The sequence below is a fragment of the Dendropsophus ebraccatus genome, chromosome 10, assembly GCF_027789765.1.
Source record: "Dendropsophus ebraccatus isolate aDenEbr1 chromosome 10, aDenEbr1.pat, whole genome shotgun sequence".
Classification (NCBI taxonomy): domain Eukaryota; kingdom Metazoa; phylum Chordata; class Amphibia; order Anura; family Hylidae; genus Dendropsophus; species Dendropsophus ebraccatus.
The window spans coordinates 14,355,528-14,382,214 of NC_091463.1; the positions used below are offsets into that span (position 1 = coordinate 14,355,528).

The window sequence follows — 26,687 nt, forward strand, 5'->3', positions numbered from 1 at the left end:
TTCCAGGAGCAGTAATGGCAGCCATATTGGTGGCTATTGGAGGTTTGGGGAAACACTAAAGTCCTTAGGCAAATGAAGAAGAGTTTCTGGGTGTCCAATATAGATATACAAGATGAATTCTATATTTGTAATGCGCAGGCAAAGCACAGGTAACGCCAACATGTTTCAAGCCCATGGAACCCTTAACCATGACTAAGGGTCCCATGTGCCTAAGATGCATCAGCGTTACCTGTGATGCTTTTATGCTGCTTAAGCATTACAAATAAAGATGTCTTCTTTTATACCTACATTAGGAGCGCCAGCATTCTTCCATATTAGTGGTCACCCACATTTTTCATAAACAAATATAGGTAAGAAATGCATGCAAAGAATATTTAACAATACAGGTAAGAAATAGATGCAGAAGAATACTTAACAACTTGATAGATTTAAAGTCTTATGGACATGTTATCTCATGGCTTTAGGCGCTTGTTTTGTTCTTTGTATAGATAGTTGATGAAGAATATATATGGTCTATGGTCTCTCTGCCGGTGGTGAATAACACAACGCCCCCAACTACTTTGTGCCCGTGGACCCCATATTGTTCACATAGTCCTTCTGTTAATTTCCCATATGCATGTTTTGTAGCACCTGGGATCCCTGCCTGAGTAACAGTAAGGAAAGCCACTGACCAGGGTTGGGTCCCTTCTCTCCGGGGTATCTTGTATGAGTGGTATATAAGCGAGTATGAGTACCTACAACCCCCGCCCCGGAGATCTGCTCTCTGTATTGTGGCTTATTATATAGTCTTGGAGAACCTCCTAATGGTCTTTTAAGTTTGTTCCGAAAGACGAACTGCAAACATAATTCCTTCCAAGTGTAGGTAATGGGAGACTAATTCTACAATTTACCAAGTGGAGTAAAATCTGGAAGAAGAACATATAATTCTGGTTATGCAACATGGAAACAAACAGGTGCATTAACATAGGAAAAATTGTCTGAATTCTGCTTTTGGTTTCCAGCCCTTTTAACCCTTTATAGGTGTAATAGCTGTAACTACTTGTACACTTACATTGTTATTGCTGTGTGAAGGGACACAGTATAATGACTGACCTCTGTATTTACAGTGTAATTCTTCTGTTTTTAGGGGAGCAGCAGCTCGGACTCTTTGGATGGGCATAGTTCCGACTACGCCAATAAGAGCTATGATGCTGTGGTGTTTGACGTATTGAAAGTGACTCCTGAGGAGTTTGCAGTAAGTGGCACATGAGGAGCTGAATGCTATTACACTGCTATATGCATTGGTTACAGCTTGTCTGGATTACAGGATCCTTGGATCTATACATAAATGTGTGTGGGTCCTTGGACATAGCATTGTGTTACAATACTGTACAGGCGTGTACTAGAGAGAGCTGGGCCCTATATCAAATGTTTCATTGTGTCCCCCCCCCAGTCCCACTGTAGGTAATCCCCCCTCCGCCCTGTGAATAGCATATGTTAGGCACAGGGGCGGATTAATTTTACCATAGGCCCCGGGCTGTTCACCAAGCCTGGGCCCCCACCCCACTGTAATATGGCAGCACTAGTGTGGTGCTCATAGTACAGGATAGATAGTCATGATGCCCTGATTTGTGCAAAATCGAGTGCCAAAAATTAGTGATTGTTTGAAAACCACGTTAGAACTGTAGCCAGGGATAATACACCACTGAAAGTATAAGTCTGTTAGGGTGACCATGGGCCCCCCAGGAGCTCAGGGCCCCGGGCTACCGTCTTAAATGGACCTGTTATAATCCGCTACTGGTTAGGCATATCCCCTGGTATTCTCCCAGTGGCTCCATGGTAGACACCTCCCCTAGTGTCCCCATGGTAGGCATCTCCCTAGGTATCCTCCCGCCTCCTATAGATAGTGTTCCCCAAAATAGGTATCTTCATTAGTATCCTATTCCCCAGTACATAGTGTCCCCCATGGTAGGCATCTCCATTGGGAGTACAATGACAGCTCAGTAAGCCCCCAATGTGGCTATGGCTGCTATGGTGCTAGTTATGCCCCTAATACTGTACCATTACATGTACCATTATGACATTATTTTTATAACCATATCTATGTGGATTTTATACAATATACCAGTAAAAGTTCTGTTTTAATAAGGCACCCCCCCCCTCCTTTTCTTTTTTTATATTCCTAGATGGGGACCTGATTAACTATTGTGTACCAAACAAACACTGTTAAGGACTCTGGATTACAATATCCCATGTTGAAATACCTTCTTGGCCATGTTCCCCCAGCGTACTTTTCACACACACGCAGACACATAGTCCGGGTGTGGATTAGCCCTATTGAATGGGGCTATTCCACATCCAAATCTACTTCAAAATATACAATGAAATAGGGTCCAGGTATGCATTGGGATTCTGCTGTGTTTTGTGCCATAGGAACATTGCCTTAAAGAGAGACTGTCAGCAGGTTTGTGCCATCCTATCTAAGGGTAGCAAAAACTAGTGACAGAGAAGATGTACAGAATGATGTATTACTTACATTGTTCTGTGCAGCTGATTCGGAGATGTCCTTCTGAATAACATGGACCATAAGTAGTCCTCTCCAATATGTGTGCGTGTGCTCAGTAGTCCTGGATATTCATAAGCACCCGCAAACTCCGCTTACCAGCTGCTGATTGAAGATTGAATACCTAAACACAGCTTTGATAACTGCCAGTCAGTGTGTGTGTGTGGCACAAATCCTATTCTCCTGCATATTAGGAGAACGATGTAAGTAATAGATTGTTCTATTCAGCACTTCTGTCACTAGTTTATGCTGCTCTCATTTAAGGCAGCATAAACTTAATCCCTTTAAGTGCTTTTCTGAGTCCCATCAGTGGACCATAGCAGATAGTGACTTCAAAGAACATGTCTCTCTGGAGGACCCAGCATATCCATACATTAGGTTGTTTTCACATTACGTTTTCACCCTGTGTCCGCAGTATATATTGGCAACTTGGCAAAAAAAGATACCAGTGTATACAACAGCATATTCCCCACAGGCTCATAGACATTAATGGACCAAATGTAGTCAACCAGTGACTACCTATGCTCCATTTTTGGTAATCAATAGAATTGCTGACCACACTATTGAGTCCCGCTAAATTAAAGTAGTCATTCAAAAAATGGACTGAATGTAGTCATGAATTCATTAAAAGTCTGTGGGCCTGTTGGGAGTATGCCACGTCTTTTTTGACAGGTTGCCAATGTATGCTGCTGGTGCGAGATGAGAAGTGGGGACATCCTTAGACAATTCACTGAATTCAGTTGTAACTTGCAATTCTTCTTCTCTCCTGAGGTGGTGCTGCAGGCAGACATATCATTTGCTGCCAGTGCTTGCCTTGCAGATTACTGTACTATCTACTGCACAGTCATTGTCTATTGTTATTGCTTCTAATGTAACCAACGTGACTTTTTTTTTTTTTAGAGCCAGATCACCTTGATGGATGCTCCAGTATTCAAAGCAATTCTGCCAGAGGTAAGTTTTGCTTCAACTGCACCATGGTCTGATAAAGTAATTATTCTATAATAATAACATTATTATAGCAGTGATTGCTGTGTTTTGTTTGTCTACTTTTCATTGCCCCTGTGAGCCAGAATCCTGCTCCACACTGATGAGGGACAAATACCCTGAAACAGCTGTCTGTTGGTGGATTCCTGGCTTTGGTATTTCCCTTGCCATGTCGCAATACTCACAACTGAGTTTGACTTTAATGCAAAAGGGGCCACCCTGGTATTTCCCTATTTATGTTCCAATACTCGCAACCGAGTTAGTCTTAAGGGGTATGTATCAGGGTGGTTTGGTAATTTTCCCACTAGGAGGCACTCCTCGGCAACAGGTTTCCTTCCCTGGAGGGATATCTGGCTATTCCTGTGTTTTGAGACTTGCAACCGAGGCTCCACTGACCCGGCTTGTGTTGATTAGATCAGTAAACAATGCACAGGTATCACACGTGTGACCCTCCAGCTGTTGCAAAACTTCAGTTCCCATCGTGCCTGAATAGAGCATGGTCCAGGCATGATCAGAATTGCAGTTTTGTAACAGCTGCAGGGTCGCAGGTTAGACACCCCTGATGTAATGTGTGTGGGCACCATCTGACATACCCCCAATGGCAGTTGTGAACCTTCAGTAGCGACATGTAGCTATGATCTTTTTATCCCGGCCGCATCAGTTGCATTTTACCGCAAGTAACCGCATACGATTTTTTATATATATATGTCGGGTGTCACGAACATCACTCACGATAAAAGGGGTTATCCAGCGCACAAGAACATGGCCACTTTTCCCCCTCTCTTGTCTCCAGATTGGGTGGAGTTCCAAACTCTGTTCAGTTGAAGTCAATGGAGCTTAAAGGGGAACTCCAGGTAGAGGTTAAAAAAAAATGAATAGTCTGCAGAAGCATAACACATTACTTACCTGTCTATCCCAGTTTTGAAACTACCAAAAATCCATTTGTTTCGGGGAGCGTTTGCTCTGTTTTGTGTTTCTGTCCTTCCTGGTTTAGCATTTCCCAGAATGCAATGCTTTCGCTCATGTGATCATCACAGCCCCCACTCATTGCAATCAGTAAAATTAGTGCAGCAGCTGCTTCTGGCCGGACAGAGATGGTGAATCACTCAGGGGATTGGGGGATCCAGCCGCGCCTCCTGTGACATCACACCCTGCCCCCTGTCTGCATCATCAGCAAACACACACAATGTGAGACAGAGGCATGGAAGATTTGTCTCCTAAGGGGGGAGAGCAGCAGGAGCAGAAGACAATGTGGATTGGCACAGGGGCCATTTCTTTTTCACTTCCTGGATTTCTATCAGCAACCAGTGTGGCAGAACTGTACAGGTACAGTAATACATTGTATAGACACATCCACATAACTTTTAATGTACTTTTAATAGAAAACAAGTTTTTCTTATCCGGAGTTCCCCTTTAATTGCAAACCACACCCTGAACTGGAGACTAGAGAGGGGGAAAAGTGGCCATGTTTTTGTAGCACTGGATAACCCCTTTAATTATATGACTGTGAGGCCGACTGTGGAACACCAAACTGTTTTGTCTTCTGTAATTCATTGTAAACAGAACATATCTGGAAGCATTGACCAGGCTGCAGTGGTTACAGTCTGCCATCCCATACAGGCTGCACTGGTTACAGTCTGCCATCCCATACAGGCTGCACTGGTTACAGTCTGCCATCCCATACAGGCTGCACTGGTTACAGTCTGCCATCCCATACAGTCTGCAGTGGTTACAGTCTGCCATCCCATACAGGCTGCACTGGTTACAGTCTGCCATCCCATACAGGCTGCACTGGTTACAGTCTGCCATCCCATACAGGCTGCACTGGTTACAGTCTGCCATCCCATACAGGCTGCACTGGTTACAGTCTGCCATCCCATACAGGCTGCACTGGTTACAGTCTGCCATCCCATACGGGCTGCACTGGTTACAGTCTGCCATCCCATACAGGCTGCACTGGTTACAGTCTGCCATCCTATGGCCTTCATACATTAAGTTTTAATGATTGGTACCACCACATAAACCATGATATACAAGTGCACTACAAACGGCAATAGAACTGGTCATTCATCATGGGTATCGTCACTTAATTGTGCCCGAATATTCCACGATTTATGTATTTAGTGCATAGGCTGCAGAGATTAATACAGTGATGTTACACTCATGTGTATATCAGATGAAGAAGGGCCCCTGTGAGTAAATACAGCCAGACTATCTTATGTCATGGAGGGACCGGCGCATTGTGTGACCGGCTGCAGGGTATCTGTTTCCTTCAGCTTTATTAAACATGGAACTTAAGAGCGAAGAGTAAACCAGCGTTACATCTGCTTCATTTACGGTTAAATTGACTGGAACAAAACCTACTGTGATTAAAAGTGTATTAGACGGTATATGAAATACAAGCACAAGGATTAGGGGGCAATTTTTTTTTTTTTTTGAATGAAAAGATTCATGGATTTTCATCAAAAATATATTCTTAGAAAAAGTATGGCGCGTATGCGTACAGTATGGACCCATAGATTGGGGGAAAATGGTCAGAATTATTAGGTTGTGGATAGTCTTACAGTCTTTTGTCTAATCGTCTTTTTGCTTTACTTAAAAGGAACTAATTAGCACGTTTTGTGATTATCGGGCTACAAGAACGTCTGCTCACACCTGGCAGCTGGCTCTCCGGTGGGGTCGGGGGATCCGGGCTCAGTGGGCTCCATGTGCCGTAAAATGCATTTTAATAGCGCACATGAGATGGGGAGAGCTGTGAACTAGTCATCTGCTCTGCGACTAGTCACGGCTCTGTCCTGTCAGCTTTCTCTGCGTGCTGATTGACAGGCAAGGAGAGCCAGGTGTGTGCAGCTGTTCTGGGTGCCCGACCAGCACAAGTGTGCCCATTGGTTTCCCTTGATGTTTTTGTGTCCCATGAGCTGATTTTCACAATTGTCGTAGTTTTTCCATCTGTCGCCCCCAGTTCTTTGCATTTTTGTTTCTAAGGAAATGAACCTTTCTGCCAGCACTCCTCTGTGTCGTACTTCCTGCCCTTAATTCCCATACCGCCCATGAATATAGCTCAAACACGAGTATATGTGTTACACTAGATTTTCACTTTCTAAATTGTTTTCTACTTTGTCTTTTTAGGCTGCTTTCACACCTCTGCATAGTCTGCTGATTAGCATTCATGGACAGATTGCAGACCCATTAATTTCTATGGCCCCATACATACATCCATAGTAGTTACGGATGCGTATTGGGGCTGTGATCCATATATAAAACATAATAATATATAAAACATAATAAACACCTTATTGTTACCTCTCCAAGCTTCCCCAGTGTCCTCCTGTGGTGTCTCCAGGTCCCCTGCTTACTACAGTCACTGCCACTTCCAAGACAAACTAGTCTCGGCAGTGCTCAGTCAATCACTGGCGACCATGCTGTCCTGTTGCAGTCAGTGATTGGCTGAGTAGGCTTTCACTGCTGGAAGTGGCAGTCGCTGCAGTCAGTGAAGGACCCGGAGACGCCGCAGTAGGACACCTGGAAAGCGCAGAGAGGTAAGGATAACATGGTTATGTTTTATATAAAGACATCAACAAATAAAAAAATAAAAATTAAGTGCCAGATAATGCCTTTAAATTTCTAGTATTCTGACATGCGTGGGTCACATGGTTGTCCTAGTCACCCAGATGAACTGTCTTTCAGTAAAGTGGCTGCTTTGCATTGTGCTCAGTAGCCCTTTAGCTTCTTCAGCCATTAACATCTGTGTCTCCAGAGCTCTGCAATTACTCCATCACAGCTTATATTGCAATCACCAGGGGGATGGATCACATCACATTCATAACATATGCAGTTTGCTGTATACATTTAGCAGAGGCCATGATGGATGCCATACAGTGGCATCCATCTGTCACCCTTAGGGGCCCGTTGTAGGGAAACATTATACATTTTTCCTCTGTGGAATCAAATGCCATGCGTTACTATGTAGAACTTTTTGTCAGCTTATTAAAATTCTCCATTCAGGGATCTGAGAGAGCTGGGTGCTATCCCATGTACGATAAGCAACAAAACCACCTTTATGTGTTGGCCAGCTTAACCAATATGGCAACCATTACAGCTCAGACAGTTTATCGTTCTCCGCTCCGAGTGAATCCTTCTTGTGGCTTTGCCGTATGACTGGAGGATAACTGGGTGTTTGGAACCACCTTGGTGGCCTTAATGGTGAAGCTTTCCCAGAAACAGATAAAATAAGAAACCACCGAGCAGAATGGTAAATAACCTGATGGAAGCTCTTATATTTACTCCTGTACAAACCCATTTCTAACACGTTCTTTATGTGCCGCTTTAGTATGAATGAAGGATTATTGGACTGAATTGGAACCACGTACTCTGTGATTATGTCTTGTTCCTAATTTAATTTAAAGAGATATTTTTTAGGAAAGGAAAACTCAGAAATTCCTAATGTAAGATGCAGAGATTCATGGAAGTCATTGACGTCTTAGTAAACCCAGTGTAATGTGTGGTATAACAGCCTGGTGCTGGCATACACCGCCTGTTTGATCAGTGGTGTTTCAAGGCCATCCGTGGTCAGGAAAAGGGGGCAGTAGGAAATCGAGCAGACTATGAGCAAAGATTGGGCTGTTGGCTAATGTCGGGGCTGTGGCCGCTCCAGAAAGTGATGACTATAACAAGTGACTAATTTTCTCATCAGCCCCTTTAACCCCGTCCTGGCTCCCCGCTCCGGTGTGAGTGCCTGCAGCTCTGCAGATTGCTCTTACTGATTGAAGACACATACGCAGCTGTTATCGGCCCCGTCACTTGTGTATTCCATCAGCTCCGGCCTTGTGGTGTATGTCATTATTACAATACGGGGAGATCTGACATGTAATGAGTGCTGACGTGCAGTCATAGTTTTCTAGGCTGGAAAAGTTTTCCTTCTTCAAAAAGAATGTCAGAAGTTAAGAGGTATGGGTAAAGGTCTGCTAAAGACTAATGAGTTCCATAAGAAAAGTATCAACAAGGGAATGATGAAACTAGTAAAAAGCTCAGATTCAGCCGGAGAAACCGTGATTAATAAACTAGAAGATCCTGAAGCTGCATAATAATCTGTTATGTTGTGTGTGCACTGACCTGGTACCATCTAAGCTGAAGCAAACCAGGAGCGGAGGGAGCAATAAACATGGTGTCCCCTCATTCATGCCGGTTTGACTAAGCTCCCAGCATCCTTCTTGTCGTTTGTGCATTGGGGCAGTTGGATGCAAATTATTTAATTTTTGGTGCCCTTCTCACCCCTTGCCACATTAAAGGGATAGTCCGACATTTTAATAAGTTATCTGCAATAGCGCCCTTCCCCCCTTTCCCCCATACTCCCCACCTGAAGTCACGCTTCTTGCTTCTTCAATCCTGATTGTCGACCCCTCATTCTCCTGGACTGCCGCCATCTTGTGTCAATGCGTCATTGACATACGTCACAAGAATGGGACCAGCCTGTTCTCGACCCGACTCAATAAACCCCTCCCCTCTCTGAAGCACGTCAGTGGCTGCACATCCCTGTTCCCTGTCAGGAGGTGTGCCAGAGGAGCTGGGAACGGAAGATGGGCGGGTGCACTGGCCCGTGATTACAGACAGGCGGGACAAGGAGGACAGAAGGCGCGCAGGTAAACATGGGAGAAGACATCTGTGAACGCGGAAATAGAGCGATTTGGAGCGAACTGTCAGACAATATGGGCTGACAATATGGGGGGGGGGGTGAAGGCCACAAAGTACTGCACTATAACAGTCTGTAACCACATAAGCATTCTGGAAAGGTTTTTTGTATTTCTTGTCAACACCGGATAACGCCTTTAAAGGGTTATTCCCATCTGCCGGGACGCAGCGGTGCTGAAATGAATCAGCTCGGCTTTGCCGTGTCTCTGCCACTGAGCTTACACATGTCGCCAGGGACTATCCAAGCCTTCAGTGGGAGAGAAGGTGAGGGGGAACTAAGCATACTTACCACTCTCTGAGGTCGCAGCCACCCGACTGGTGTCTCAGCCCGGACACTGCTCTTACGAATGCGTGGACGGGAACCTAGGCAACAAGCTGACTATACAGGGACACCAAGAGGCCAAACTTGAAAACAAAGCAATTTTGCTAATACAATGCATAACAAAAGGTAAGGTTATGGGATTGCCCCTTTAAACAATGTTTTCTTCTGAGCAAAGTGCAGTCCTCTCTAAAAGACACAGTAAATGTTTATGCATGTGTGCCATTTTTTTTTTTTTATCAAATTGCACCCGAACTCTGGTGCATTCACCCCAATGTTTAGAATATTGTACCCTGGTGGTATATTACAGGATTGTTCTCTCCTGGTCCTGTATCTATTGGCGATTTCTGAAGGCCTATTAGCATTGGCGCAGTAGGTGCCAGGGTTTGTCATAGAAAAGTGGATCTGTGACTTAAGTCCTGCCCGCTACTACATTGTTGTGGCCTCTGAGTAGTGAATAGTAGTGTTAATGGCCTACAGACTGACGCTCACATGTGCAGATGACAGACTCCATTTAACTTTGCTTATTGACTCCTATAATAGCCCCCATACAGCTTAATATAGTATGACCTCCCATAATCTCAGAATAGGCTGGTAGATAGAATAGACTTCCTGGTACATAGTGATGACCTGTGCAGTGTATACGGCAGCTTGGGGGCTGTAGGCCTCTGTGATAGAGATTGTTGTGTCTCACTGTGCCCAGACGTGATAGTAACAAGAATAGACATAGAGCCGTAGAGTCACACTTAATAAATGAGTCTTAAATCCACAGTACTTCTCCCTAAGACCGTAAAAATTGCCAGCCGACAACCTGCACGCGGATCAGCCGGGCGGAGGATTTGTAGCTATATGAAAGCAATCTTCTCCTGACAGGTTTATGAGCAGCTCTTTATTAAAGCTTGTAGCCAAATGGTTTTAATAAGAGATCGCTCAGGCGTATGGTGGCGCTTGTATGAAGTCAGGACAGCGCTCTGTCTCCACTGCCGTCTGCGATGGGCACAAAGGTTATATTATAAAGGGGCCTGAAAAACATTATAATCACACTGCTTGTTTAGCAATGTAAAGATTGACCTAGAGACTGGAAAAAACGAATGTGCACAATGTCTATAGAAGCGTGTGCTGTGTTCTCTCAATAAAACACTGCGTTAGAGTTATTAAAGTTTTGGTTAGCAAGTATTAGGTTGGATTCACACTTCTAATAAAAACAACAGATTCGCCGAATGTCTTTTTTTTTTCTTTAAGACCACGCTGCAGCTAGATGGTAACTGGGAGTCAATATGGAAATATGAAATGTCGCTGTACTCGCATGGCTTTTTTCTCAATGGCTTTCTTGGTTCAGTGGCAGAAAGCTGCAGAATATGCAATTGCCCTCAACCCCCCCCCCCCCCCCCCCCCACGAGTCGGGTTGGGTTCACACAGCATTTTGGCGGTTCATTTTTTTTTCTATCCATGTTTTTGTGTACGCTAAAAAAAGGATGTGTTTTGATCCATTTTTTAATAATGGAAGACGGTGGAAAAACGGATCAAAATCGATGCATACAATTACATTTGTTTTTTTTTTTTTTGCATAAAACGGGAAAAAGTGTGAACCAATTGTAAAGTGCTGCCAGAATTGTAAAGTGCTGCGGAATCTGTTGGCGCTATATAAATAAAAATTATTATTATTATTATTATTATTATTATTAACCCAGCCTTAGTGGTGCTTTCCTCCCTAAGTTGGTAAAAACAAAAAACAAATCCAGAAAAAAAATTTGCCAAAAAGCAATTGGTGAAGGGGGCATACATAGGGTAACTCTGGCTACAGTGATGCATAGCTGGCTATAGGGGTCATAGCTGGCTGCAAGAGAATAGACCTACCGTATTTCCCCGAAAATAAGACATCCTCCGCTCACCCCCTCCCTCCCCATGATTGTCCAGTGCCACTCACCACTCTCCCTCCCCCGTGCCGTTCACCACTCTCCCTCCCCCGTGCCGTTCACCACTCTCCCTCCCGCGTGCCGTTCACCACTCTCCCTCCCCCTGTGCCGCTCACCACTCTCCCTCCCCATGATTGTCCAGTGCCGCTCACCACTCTCCCTCCCCATGATTGTCCAGTGCCGCTCACCACTCTCCCTCCCCATGATTGTCCAGTGCCGCTCACCACTCTCCCTCCCCCCGTGCCGCTCACCACTCTCCCTCCCGATGATTGTCCAGTGCCGCTCACCACTCTCCCTCCCGTGCTGCTACTACTACATGGGGTATATCTGGCTATATGGTTCATACCTGGCTACTGGCCCATTATCACTGGCTACATGGGGCACACCTGACTACAGGGGGCATTGGTTTTGGTTACAAGTGGCATTGTTAATGCCTACACACATCCTCTATACGACACCACACAGGACACCTCCTCTATACTATACCACACAGGACACATCCTCTATACTACACCACACAGGACACATCCTCTGTACTACATCACACAGGACACATCCTCTGTACTACACCACACAGGACACATCCTCTGTACTTCATCACACAGGACACATCCTCTGTACTAAACCACACAGGACACATCCTCTGTACTACACCACACAGGACACATCCTCTGTACTACATCACACAGGACACATCCTCTGTACTACATCACACGGGACATATCCTCTGTACTACATCACACGGGACACCTCCTCTGTACTAAACCACACAGGACACATCCTCTGTACTACACCACACAGGGCACATCCTCTGTACTACATCACACAGGACACATCCTCTGCACTACATCACACAGGACACCTCCTCTGTACTACACCACACAGGACACCTCCTCTGTACTACATCACACAGGACACATCCTCTGTACTACACCACACAGGACACATCCTCTGTACTACATCCCACAGGACAAATCCTCTGTACTACATCACACAGGACACCTCCTCTGTACTAAACCACACAGGACACCTCCTCTGTACTACATCACACAGGGCACATCCTCTGTACTACATCCCACAGGACAAATCCTCTGTACTACATCACACAGGACACCTCCTCTGTACTAAACCACACAGGACACCTCCTCTGTACTACATCACACAGGACACATCCTCTGTACTACACCACACAGGACACATCCTCTGTACTACACCACACAGGACACATCCTCTGTACTACATCACACAGGACACCTCCTCTGTACTAAACCGCACATGAGCTGACAGATTGTCCCTGAACATGACATTTTGACTCCTTCCTTTATCTTTTTGGTTGTTGTTCATGTCCTGTCCCTTTCTTTTATTCATTACTTTACCAGTTGAGAAAATCTGAAGTAATTCTGTTGCATTTCCAATAAAACATTGTGTATCTTTATGTCATGTGTTATAAATATGTAATCTCGTCCCGGCCAAGTCACAAGTTCTGCATCCATCAACCTACGGACTCACAGGGGCCGTAAATCATCTTGGGTTACGTACAATAGTCCTTCCCTCATGACTTTTATTTTAGTAGAGAAGAAGGCCAGGAAAGCTGGCAGATTGCATATTTTTGTGTTTTGGAAGACGTTGAAGGAAGAAATTTTCCATAATTTTTCTGTCAAGTTACAGTTCAAACAGTAACGTGTGATGCAATTATCTTACTTTTTGGACTTTGGAGATACACATTTTGGGAGACAGAATCCAGCGTTCCTTACTGGAGAGATAAGCTGTGGACGGGGTTCAGAAAACGCCTCTTGCCCTGCACCACTTGCTGACCGGTCACGCCGTTTGATTGAACTTCAAAGGAACATAATTCCTGGTACAGTACACAGATATAATAGTATGCTGTACTAACAGAGAAGAAAAATGGTTCTCAAATCTGAAAGCAAAAAACATAGTCGCTGTATTAGAGCAAAACCACTACATATGCTTTATCCATTATGGCCAATTTTATTTATTTTCTCCAAGTCTTTTAGACTGCGTCAAAGAAAGAAAGTCTAATCTGCCAGCATCATGTTATGGAGCAGATTGATCTATAGTCCAGCTTGTACATTACTGATTGAAATGCTGAGTCCAGCGGGTGGTCCTAACCAGTGATTGACAGACCCCCAAATTCTGGGAAAGCTAAGACACAGTCCAGGTTCTTGGCTGTGGCCTAAACCTCCCATCTCCATAGAGAACATAAGAACACTTGTATAATAACAATCCTTTGTATAGCAAGGACAGGAGCTGGACGTTTGGTCTTCAGTTGTTGAAGGTGTATCCCAAACCTAAAATGAATAAGGCAAAAAATGTTTCACGATCAGCTGGAGATCGTCCCTACAAAAGAAAAGTTACCAAAAGGAAAAACCTTTTATTTGTTATTTTCTCTCTCGCGAAGAAATAAGGCAGGTGGTCTTGCCATTCAAGGATACCAAGGATGCCATTCAATGGTACCTGGGTAAGGATGTAGCGGGCACATTAGGAAAGCTAAAATTACACTTAAATAAACAATAGCTTTACCACTAAGACGTTTACAAGGTAAAGAGTGCGCAAAAAAATCTCTATATAAAAAATATCACAATAAAAATACAATGTCCTTTCTCTTGGACAGTACAGAAAGTTTAGCTTGGGTAGATAGTAGGTAAAGCACTATAGCTGAGTAGGTAAGGAAGTGTAGCTGAGTTGAGTTGGTTAGGCGGTTGTCTTTGGGACCTTCACTAGGTAGTGCGGTACTCTGCCAGGATGTTTTGTAGTGACTTTGTGTTGTAGAAGAAGAAGAAGACTCTCGTACTCATGGTTGAAAATAAGAAGGGAAGAAGAGGACCGCCTTTTGCCAGACAAGTCCAGCAAGTTTCAGGTTTGGTAGTACGGACCCCAGGCTTGTACAACTGGGCAACCATAAGCTGGTACTTCACCTTATGGTATTTGCTCCACTGTGGACTAATCTTGGCTTTGTATTGTCCTGAATAGTTCTGATCCCAGGCGTAGGCAGGGTTAAACCCAGGTGACGTTTACCCCAACTTTGTGTTTAGCCTGCATAATAGTTACTAATAGTCTTTCATAAAGGTCATGTGTAAGCTGTGGCTCCTGACAGGGGCCCTGGGCTAGGCCCGGGTATAGGCCTAAGAAACAACTGTCTTTATGTCTCTTTATCTCCACTATCTACTAAAAGAAGATCCTTCCACCAGGTCCTAACTATGCTATATAGGGGTTACTTGGACTAACCACCTATTGGTGGGAAAAGTGCTGGAAGGAGTGAGGTGTTGGGGTACGATATGTGCAGGAGTGTGAGGCACCCATGCTAGTGATTATACGAAACAGTGAAAAAGGCCAAGGTTACCTAGATGAGCTTGTCTTGGTGATCTTTGGCGACCTGTGTTGCAGCCAAAGTTGCCATGTAGCCATAGCCTGGAAGCCTAAAGGCCCTATTACACTGAGCAATTATCAGCCATTACGGACGATAATCGCTCGGTGTAATAGCTCCTGTTAAAATGCAGGTCGGCCTCGCTTGTTCCTCCAGATCAGGCCGTGTAATAGGGCCCTAAGAGAAAACATTTACATTGCTTCTTTGCAAGGCTTGTATGTGGTCTGTCGCGTGAGTCGTCTTCCTTTAGTGTTGGAGTACATTTCCCATATTACTTCCCAAGAAGACAGAAAAACATCCCGCGGCCTCAGTAAGTTGCTGCATATGTTTGCTTTCCTCCATTACAGCAGGAGCAGCAGCTCTGGAGGACAAACTGCTGTTGTAACAAAGGATAGTCTGACAGACTTAGAGGAACATTCATGAGCTCATATAAGATTTTATATCCATAAATGTCTCCAGTGGAAACCATGAACCCACTGACTGGTGCAGACTCCTCATATGCGGTGAATTGTTTATATAGGATAAAGTGGACGTAATGCCTTTTATGACAATCCAGCATTTGATTCTATATAGAAAATGATCCAACCTGGAGCGGACGTCAACTGAAGCTCAGGGAAAATGCAGGAATTTTCTCTAATTTGTCGTGTAAGTCTGAGACCATGAGACGTAATTGAATTATCCGTTATTGGCTTGTAAGGCTTTGAAGGGACCCGATTGCAAGTTGAAAAATTGCCTTTTGTGGTTTAGTATTTGGATTTTGTTACTCGGTACAAATCAGTGGTGTTATTCCGAATGTCAGGAGTTCAGAGTGAACCAGGGAAGATTTAACATGTTCTATTTCATTTTATTTCATGGACATAAGGGGATATTGGTGATTGTGGTTGTAAGGGAGCTGAATGTGTCAAACCAACTCATTGCCAATGTGACACTATCTACAGTCCTGTGTAATATCACAGAAAATACTTTGTGACACCATTGCGGCCATCTTGGCTCAGCTACAGGTGTCCATTTTTCTCTGTTTGTATGGGATGTTGTCACCAAAGTTTTGTGGACAGCAATAATAACTTTGAGGACTCCCATCAGAGGCAAGAGAACGTCTTTAGTCGGTCATTAGCTGCTAGTTGGTGTAGTAGAGATTTAATAATGTCTCTCCTAATAGGATGTGAAATAAGCAGTCAAAGTAATTTTTTATATGTCACGGGTACGATGGTTTAGTATGAGGTGTCAGACCACCACTGATGTCCTCAGTAAATGGTCTCTGAAGAACACAGGCTTGGGAACACTGCTCTGTAGAGCATGAATGCAGTTGTAGTTTTGCAACATCTGTCGGGGCAAGGTTGGCAATCACTTAGGAAAAAAAAAATATATGCATTCTAACCAAATACCATTCATCATGCCAAAGCTGACCCTATCCATCTCCAGAAGCATCCACAATGTACATGTGAGCATCACACCTGGAGTATAGAGCAATGGAAGAAAGTGACATAGTCTGATGGGTCACATTCTCCATCATTTGGACGTCCGGGTGCGTGTGCGTCATTTACCTTGAGAAGAGATGGCACCAGGATGCACTATGGGAAGAAGACAAGATGGGGAGGCAGTGTGGTGAACTATGTTCTTGTGTCCTGACATCATGTGACTGTTACTGTGATATGTAACACTTACCGCTTACCTAACCATTGCACAAACCAGCTTCCCCCCATCATGGCAGCAGACCATTGCACTGCAGACATTGTTCAGGAATGAGGAACATATCAAAGAGATGAAGGTGGTGACTCCGCCTCCAGGTTCCCCCGGTTCCCCTGATCTCAATTGGTTTATCTGTAGGATTTTCTGAAGACACAAGTCCCATCCATGGCGGCCGCCCCTCACACCTTACATGGCTTATAGGATCTCCCGGTAACATCTTGGTGTAAATACCACAGGACACAGAAAAAAAAGACAGACATCAATTAACATGTTAAGTTACTGGAGCAATATACAAAGGAAAATATAAAGTTCCTAGACAAGGAAAACTGCAATAATAATAAAAAAAATGTTGTTAGTGTTCTCTGTTATGTGGCTACGTGTCAGGAAAGGGGAAAGCCTCTGCTGGGGGAGATGTGTCTGTCCATGCTCCACAAGCTCTCTTCATCTGCTAGCAATTTTGCTAATTTTGCTTAGATATTTCTACAGAAATCCTAGAAGGTGAGTAATAGTACGAGGGGCTGTCTGCTGCCAAGAGAACCTGGCAGGGACTGTGCTGTATGCTCACCAGCTGTGCGAGACGTGATTAGATAGGGCAAGTATTGTACATACGAAAGGCATCGTACCTGCCTGGTCTGTTTAGAAAGGGCCATTAAATTAGACATAAATATGATTTCTCTCTGCCTGGCTTCGATAAGCAATAGCCATAAAGTCAGTATAGTAAAATTCAGAAAGCTGATTTATCCAGATAGCTAAACTTTATATAAGGGGGTGCAGAGGTTGTGGTCAAAACCTAACCCCTGAAGTAAGGGCCAAAAGGCTCTAAATGTAACATCTTTATTCTGATAGTTCCTCTTTAAGACAATCAGCAGGGTAGACATATTTAACCCGCTGATAGCTCCCTACTGCATATGGACTAAATATAACAAACATATCTAACCTGCTGATAGCTCCCTACTGCATATGTAATGCTGAGTCCTCTGTGCCATTCCTGTGCAGTGTTAATGTAGTGCTCTGTACCGTAAGGCCGTTTGGAGCACTGCCCTGACCCTAGAGTGCTAATCCAGCCCACCCCCAGGTGGCCCGCTCTACTGATAATCATTAGTAGGAGCGGGCCGGCAAGGGGTGGATTGGCGCTCTGGGGGCGGAGCAGTGCTCCAAACAACCTTACAATACAGAGCACTACATTGAGACTGCACCGGAATGGCGCAGAGGATGAAGGTAAGGGACCATACCTACATAGTGATGTAAATCTTGGCCCAGGAGTCCAGTGGGCGGTCCTAATCTGTAACTGACAGCCTTCCTGGCAGAACTTTGCAGTCAGAAATAATGCACTGATTTAGGAGCGCCTACTTGACTCCTAACCCATAAATATCTGGGAGTAAGACCAATAACTTGCAACTTATTCTAAATCCATTCCTACAAGTCTTTGTAACACACCGCTTGCAGATTGGACTGCATTTTCAATGCAGCAAGTTCCCTTTAAGGATAGGCTAACATCTCACCGTCTCAAAAGAACCCTTTTAAAGATGCGCGATAGTTGGTAAACCCAAGTACACATTTTCCATCGGGAACCAGGACAAGTTAGGCGTCTATCTAGTACTAGCAACTTCTCTCCCAGAGGGACAAAAGGATCCTTCTTTCTGCCAGTCGACGTTGCTGTAATGTGTGTGACCATCGATATTTTTCATGTCATGTGTTATAATAGTTTGTACCAATAGGTGGCGGTATTGGAGCCTGCAGTGAAAATCCATATTTTCGTGTTCCATTTTTATAGGTGCACGTTATAGGTCCCTGAAGAGTCAAGTTCTGCACACAATGTAGGTCGTGCCTTAGGCGTTAGTAATAGGATATCCATGTGGATCAGGAGCGTAGTGTGGTATTAGGGTACATAGGTGTGAGATGTCAACCTGTTGATTCAGTAAATACCAAATCTTTCAATCCAACTTAATACGCGGCGTCCTTAAATGCCCCGACTCCTGTGTTTTATGTTTTCCCCTGAATTTATTCGACCTCTAAACCACATGCGATCCAGTTTCCAGCTGACAGGTTACTTCGATAATGTTCTCTGGCCTCAACCGTCCTGTAATTCCCGTCTTTGCTGTGTGCCGAAACCACTTCTGTGTCCTACAATGGAAAAGTCATAAACTTGCATTGCCAGTTCCGAGATATTTTGGGAGAGAATGGAGATTGCATTTCCTTTGATGCCCAATGTCTTAATAATTGAAAATAAAAATACTCTGGTGGAAAATCATAATGGTCAGTGTTTTTTTCGATTTTATTGCGTTTTGTTTCTTGTGATTTAGGTTTAGTTTATGTTGTCTGCTTGTCTTTCAATATTTATAGCTTTAAGGGACAAAGTTTTTAGCTGTTTTATAGTAATCTGTTTCTAGCATGAAACATACTTTTTCCATTTTTTTTGCCTTCATGTGTCCCCAGCGGGCTTGAGACAGGATCGGTTTCCTTCTCCCTCTAGCAGCGGACAGTAGAAGGTATATGTGTCCAGCAGCACTCAGTAGGTGGATGTGCACATAGCTCTGCACTTTGAACACCAGGTGGTGCCATACTATGTCGGTACTGTAAGTGCCATAGGTGGATTTTTTCTTAATGTAAGGCTTACCACTGAACAACTGAAAACATCTGCCTGGTGTGCAAGTCGCCTCACAGAAACGTTACTGAACATCCTTGCAAAGTCTGCAGCAGGATAGAACTCTCCAGAGGGAAGTCAGAGACTTATTACTATCCCTGCCTTCCTGAATGGTGTATACACATTGCTCAATGAGTATGGAGTACACTGTTACTAAAGAGTCATAACTCTTCCTGCTTCATTTCCAACAATTACTTAAAAGGGTTGTCCAGTTTAGGCAACTATTAGTATATTGCTGCTTTTATGTAGAAAACAATAAAGAGCCTATGCCTATCTTTCTGTACCCCCTCGGTCTCCTGCTGCGGCGTCTCCTGATACACCACTGACTGCAGTATCTCCACTTCCGAGACAAACTTGTCTTGGGAGTTACAGCCTGTATATCACTGGATGAGACTAGACGACTCGGCGGCCAGTCATTGGCTGATAGCTCCCTATTGTGCATGGGGTCCCGTGGAGGAAGGCTTGTCGTTCCCGCGGTGTTAACAGTGTAATCCTCTGTCCGGAGTACTGTGCTCTGGACCAAGGATTACACTGTTTACAGCACTGGAACGGTGCCAAGGAGGAAGGTAAGAGACATGCCTACCTCCTTGGCACTCCTGTGCACAATAGGGGGCTATCAGCAGGTTTGATTTGTCTTACCTGCTAATAGTTCCCAAAGATCAAATCTTCTGGGTGATGTAAAAATCCCAGCACCTTCTGTTGTAGTGAGACACAGGTAGCAACTGTACAGCGCATGAGAAATTTCTTTCACCAGTCTTATTCTAGTTATTGGTCCTATCCCCTGCATCTCTTCACAACCATTTCAGGGTCAGACCAGAGAGAGTGAAGGTAAAGGTTAGACATGAACGGATAGTGAAATATTCGAAATTCGATTCAAATAGCCCCCCATATCCGTATATTCAATCGAATATCTAATCCCATTATAGTCTATGGGAGAAAAATACTCAGGACTTTGAAATCAATAATCGGCCACAAGGAGGTCACCAAGTCCACAATGGCACCTCAGGAAATTATGCCAACACCTCTGAATGCATCAGGGACAGCAGGGGAAGCATGCCTGGGTGCATCTAACTTTTGGGGGTCCCTTCCTACCCAAGGGCCCTATTACACAGGACGATTATCGTTGGCTAACTATTGTTCACTAATCGTTCGCTAATTGTAATTCCACATTTGTTTGCTCAAGTTCCGCATTGGTTCACTACTCATTCAGTGTAATTGCAGTTGTTCATTGTTTTGCTTGGATCAGATGGAGTAAACGATCATAGTAACATTCGCAATAACTGTTGGAACTAATGACTATAGTTCTGTGTAATATGGGGAACGCTTTCAGGTTGATGATAAACAATCTTGTTTGCAATGGTTTATAGTTTGTCGGTAAACGTTAAAAATCGCTTTTTCTAAAAGGACCCTGAACACAGCACACTCACGGTCTCAAAACCGCTTCTAAATTTCTGCGTTCTATACTTTTAGCCCTAACAAGGGCTTTTAGGGGTCCCTACCTAACCTAACCTAAAAGCTTTCTTTCCCTGCTTTACAGTCTGTCCCTCTCTAGCTGCAATCAGCAACTGACATAAATCTGAAATCACCTGTTCATGTACTCAGGAGGTGACATGGTTTAGCCAGCCAATCACATTTAGAGGTTGTTTTTAAAGTCCTGCCTATTCCTAGTTCCTGTCCCCCTCCCCCCCTCTGCATGTTTATTGGCTGAAAAAAAGTGCCAGGGGGGTGGGAGGGCCAATCGTATTTTTACTGCATTTTCGTTCGAATAATCTAACGAAAACGCATTGCTTGCATATCGTACTATTTGATCAAATAGCTATTCACTCATCACTAGTAAAGGTACCTTAATGTAAAAAAAAAAGCTCCACAATCGTGGGCGAAACTAAAATACTTGTGGAGAAGAAGAAGAAAAAAAAAAAAAAAAGATTTTATAGTCCGTAATTCCATGGAGACTTATGCAGAGTCTGTGGAAGCCTGTGTGCGGGTTTTATGGTCTCTTTTCTTTGGTTACAATATATGACTCTCCAGGGACTTCTCATTGTGCAGGGTGTTTGGACAGTTTCTTGGGTCAGTCTTTAAATTAAATAGTTTATTCTAAAATTTTTCGTTGTCAAGCCCATAATGTAGGCGGACGGGACGGAAAATATTCACGCTATAAACATTTTTTCCTCAATGCTAGTCTGTATTTCACCGTGCAAAGTAAAAATGTAAAAAGGGAAATAAAAATAAGTTTAGTTTTCTTTAATACAAAGTGTACCTGGATAGTTTTGCTAGAGTAACCCTTCAGAGTGATGATGATGATGATGATGGTGCTCTCACTACTGTTGTTGACCTTTCTCTATGGTGCACAGCTATTGCTTGTTCTCTGTAGTTTAGGGCCCAGGACCAGAGCTAGGCTAATTGCTGCAGTACACATACAGGGATTTCCTCCCTTACTTCTTTAGCCAATTATAACACAAAACATCACATGCTCAGTACTAGGGGATTATTTACACTATTGTAAAATGCATGTGGAGGAGAAGGCGTTACTGATGTGCTAGCGTTACAACACTCTATGTAAGCAAAATGGAAATAAACAGCAGTACAGCAAGCAGGGGGTTATACGAAGTCTTACCACTGCTGAGATCTTGATTTACCTTTTATGGACATTGCCTATCCTCTGTAAGATTACAGCCGGCAGGTACCCGGGCTTTCTATCCCCCTCTAGGGTGCTCTGCTTCTAGCCCAATGGCCCCTGGTCAGTTTAGCCACCTTCCTTTTATTCCTTTTCTCTATTCACTCTTAGGAGCTACACTTAAAGTGTCACTATTGTTTATTTATTTTTTGCAGAATTCAATAGTACAGGCGATTTTAAGAAGATTCGTAATTGGGTTTATTATCCGAAAAATGCATTTTTATCATGAAAAAGCAGTTTAAAGCTCTCCCCCCTGTCTTTATGGTTATCTATGGAGAGGGGAGTGGTGGAGGGAGATGAGGCACCAAAACAGGACAACAAAGAGTTAATTTATAGCTACATCACTGGGCTATCTGCTCTTAAGTCAGCACTGACCTCTCTGACCTCATAATACCGGCTTTCACACAGCTCCCACTGTGTAACCCTTTGTTCTCTGCTGGCGACTAACCTCCCTACTTCCCTCTCCCCTTTATATAGATTACACAGGGCACATTTGATGTAAACAAGATGCGATTTCCTGATGATGAGCAGTAAATGAGAGAGAGGAGGGAGGGGGGGGGGACCTGGGGAAAGGCTTTTCGAATGCAGTTAATGGCATATTTGCCTAATAAACCCAATTACAAAGTTTCTTAAAATCGCCTGGGCTATTGATTTCTGCAAAAGAAGAAAAAAAAAAAAAAGACAGTGACACTTTAGGGCACCTTTTTGTTTACTTCAATTAAATGCTTGGGGACTATTATAATGGGGTAAATCTGTATCAAAGCGTATTGGTCATCAGGGCCAGTGTAAATACTAGGTAAACCTGGGCACGTGCCAAGGGTTCCAGTGACCCAGGTAAGTGTTCTCTATACTTGTAAATAGCTTTGTAGATGTTGCAGCCGCTGTGAGTGTGTTGCTCAGGAGCCCACATACACCTGGTGCGGGTATTCTTCCCAGTCATATATGTTATATGTTTATTGATTGAAAGCAGAAAGTAAGGCAAAGACCAGGATTCTGACAGGGTTTTTGCCATCTGTGTTTTTTTCTACCGTCTGGTCATCTCTAATAGACTGTTGATGATCTCACAGCTCGATGTCAATGAAGAGATCAGTTGTGTTCCTGACGGGGTCTGCAGCGTTTCCCATTAGAGATTTCCAGACAGAAAGTTCAATAAGATGTTTGTCAAACAATCACTAGGTTTTCTTTAACGTTTCTCTGCTAAAATACGAGGAATCCCTTGTGCTGTTTACTCAGGAGGCCCGTCCTTATTGGAAATTCCATAAGATTTTTTTTCTTCTTCCAAGAAAAAGGATTTCATCATTACAGCTCCGGTCATTACCCGTATCCAGGGCAATGATATATTGGTAATCTGTTACTAACCAAACATAACACCACTGTGACGCCACCTGCAGTCCTGCTATGTTTCAACTCCGAATGCTACCAATAATCCTCATATCAGAATAGTCAGGAGAAGACCACCTTTTATTTATTTTTATTTTTTTGCTTATGATAAGTATATAAAATTAGTGATCAATATATTTAAGAAGGCTAAAAATAAGCAAAATAAAAGTGCAGAATTCAGAATTATAAATGATAATAATAATACAATCCTTCCATTGTTCAGGCTTTTGTCATGGAAACCAACAAAGTCAAACACATCCAATAGTCAAGTGGTAAAGATGAGCATGTCGGGGAGGATATGATCTGTGTCCTCCCAGGATTCCTTTGGATGCAGATCACTATGTACAGAGCACTATTATGTGTGATAAGCATACAGAGAAGAGATGTGTGCAACTTTAGCATGCTTTATCCCGATCGTTCGTATCTGAATACCAGTGAATTAAGAAGGTGGATACAGCCTTAAAGAACGAGTTTTAAAAATCCGGCAGCAGGAAATTTGATAACCAGTACGAACTTACCTCTCCCTGTGCCCATGGTGAGCAGCGGGACACCCTCTGGGGATCTTTAGCGCTGGCAGGCATTTTCCCCCGAGTGGTAACGTCATCACAACTCGGGGAAAAATTCCCCCCTGCCGACTGCCAGATTTTCAAAATTGCCAAACTTCTGGATAGCGCCATAGGCCGTGCCCATGTTTTTTTTCAGGCAGCCTTAGGGCGGCATTCAACTTCTTCAGCCACTGGTATTCAAATACCGACCGATCGGAGCACGATAGAGTTGCGCTCATCTGTAATACAGATAAATGCTGGAATAAAACATCTTCTATTATGCAATAAAGACAAAGAAAAGCCTAATTACAAAAAAAAAAAAAAAAATAGCCTCCTCACACAACCCGCCTAGATTATCATGAACCGGTCAGTGGCATTGACACATTTTACATGGACGTCATAGTTTGGGTTCTGAGTACGTTGTGGAACCCGAACAGTTTGACAGGCTCACTTAGCACTAGTCATACATTTGACAAATTCTAATTTCATATAATTAGAAAATCTGTGTAAAATAAAAAACAATGTGCCCACAGCAAACGATTACACCTCAGCTTTCATATCTTAATGAGATTTGCTGAACCTGAGCTGTGGTTGGTTGCTGTGGTAAAATTACATTGCCGGTGTGCATTTACCCCCTAACGTGTCTGAGAATAGGAGAAAAAAGGAAAAGCTGGAATAATAATGCTTCACTCTTAGGCTCTATTCACACCGTGTTGTGTGGTGTCCATCGGAGACTCGCGTTAAGGAAGGAGATGAGTAAATCCATAGGAAGATTCACAGATCTCGATTCATTTCATCTTCTATATGTTTCTCCTCTTTCGCTGTCTGGTAGGACACAGTCCAGAGTATCATACCAGACTTCCAGGAAATCGGAAAACACTTGGAAAGCGGAATGACTGAATGAATGGATGGCTGATTTATTAGATTCGCATTCAGCAAATTCACTCTTTCCCTAGTGTATACCTCTGATGTAAAGCTATAATGGATAGAACTGTGCAGTAAATTGTTTTTTTTCTCTTTTACATGTATACAGCTCAATAGCAATGCAGCAAAAAGAACTTAAACCCTGACAAAAAAAAACACCTACATGGCCCCAATATTGCATATATGCTGGACGAGGAGGGTCTTCCAAACTCATACAGCAAACATGTACCAACGATAGGTTATAAAATGAATGTCATGTTCCAAAGGGCGAAATGTTACTCAAGCTTTTTGGCTGTCCCGGCATGATGGGAATTGTAGTTTTTGGCGGGCCGCACGTTTGATACATGTGGTCTAGACGTTTGGCCATCCAGTGTGCTTGGTCTTACAGAGTTGAGGACCATTGTTATAACATCTGCGAGCTCCCTTCTTGAGTTCCTCCATATGCAATGTTTAAGAACACATGTAAGAAATCAGTCTTTCCTGGCATTATTTTTAGGCAAAATGCTGTTTTTTATTTTTGTTTTTGTTTACATAACATGAGAAAAATAAATAAATGTGATTAAAATGAATGGGGGGGGGGGGGAGGAAGGGGGTGGACTGGTTTTGTTGAAAACTTTGACTCCTTGTTATTTTAAAGAATACGTTTTTGCTTGTATTTTATATGTTTGTTTTTATAAAAATTTTGGAACTCTACGGCTACAAGTCACATGGAGAATGCTTTTATAAACCTTGGGGATTCTCATGATTATGAGTCGTATTCTGATATCATTTGGGTTAGGGCTTGATGGGCTAGATGCTTGATTTTATGAATATGATTCGTAATATCTTTATTAATAGCTTTTATTTGTATTATATTTTATTGTGTCCGTGCACAGGGTGTGGTTACACTAACAACAAGCTTAGGAAGTGCTAGTGTAATATTTAGGGTTTTTTGGTTGTTTTTTTTTCTATAAATCTAAAGCCTGATGACCAATTCGGGAAGACTGATGTCACCTCTGTTCTGTTTTTCAGGAGCTGGCCAGCTGTGGCTGGAACAAGAAGGAAAAACACAGCCTAGCTCCAAATGTTGTCGCCTTCACAAGACGGTTTAACCAGGTACGGACTGTTTTGGGGAAGATTAAAATTTGTTGGTGCCAGTAATCACATTAGTTGTTAATCTAATAGCAAACAAATTTTGTTTACTGTACACTATGTCCCCACCCCGGTGAGCACAGTCTGTTTCTCTGCTGCAGATATACAAAAGCATGATGGACAACTCCCAGGTACCAGAATGTTTTTGGAGGGAAGCAGAAGACCTTAGAGGAAAAATACATTAAAGGGAATATGTCAGCTTTGTGTCATGCTCAGCACTCAGGTGTCAAGAAGGTATTGCCAAACTGCAGCATGCATGCCTCCTCCCTCCCCCACACCTCCCTGCCCTGACTGATTGGCTGGAAGCCAGGCACTTGTAATTAAATTAGTCAAGGCGGAAAGGGGTGGGGAGGGAGGAAGCATGCATGCTGCAGCTCCCAACTGCCTGCTTAGGCATTTAGAGCTGACAGATTAAATATGTGAATCACTTAAAGTGGCTGGACTTATCCTCTAGGGTGTGTTTGGCATGCTCTTAAAAGTAAACATAAACAGATTACTCTAATTTCAGCCGGTTATCCCCAATCCATATGAGTCAGATAGCTTTTGGATCAGTGTGGGTTTAACGGCTGGGACCCTCCCAAAACATAGTAAAATTGTAGCCCCAGGGATGCAGTGTGATGGTGTTCTGGTGATCAGTAGCAGTCCCAGCTGTTGAAACCCCCCCATCTTCAAGTTATCCCCCATCCTGTGGATAGGGAATAGCTTGCTAAAATGTGAATTCCACTTTAAGGCAAATTGGTGTTCGTTATTTAAAAGGAATCTGTCACTAGGTTTATGCCGCCTTAAAATGAGGGCAGCATAAACTAGTGACAGAAATACTGAACAGATTTGTGTATTACTTTTACATCAGTCTGTTCTCCTAATAT

At 43.4% G+C, this 26,687-nt stretch overlaps 1 protein-coding gene across 3 annotated transcripts in view; it reads left to right on the plus strand.

Annotated features, from left to right (window-relative positions):
- RALGPS1 (Ral GEF with PH domain and SH3 binding motif 1) overlaps positions 1-26,687 on the plus strand; it is a 309,463-nt gene that overhangs the window by 69,170 nt on the left and 213,606 nt on the right. For all 3 annotated transcript variants that reach the window (XM_069986819.1, XM_069986820.1, XM_069986821.1), the window contains exons 4-6: positions 1,127-1,234; positions 3,443-3,493; positions 25,702-25,785. In XM_069986819.1, coding sequence (XP_069842920.1) covers positions 1,127-1,234; positions 3,443-3,493; positions 25,702-25,785 — 243 coding nt within the window. The remainder of the gene's footprint in view (positions 1-1,126; positions 1,235-3,442; positions 3,494-25,701; positions 25,786-26,687) is intronic.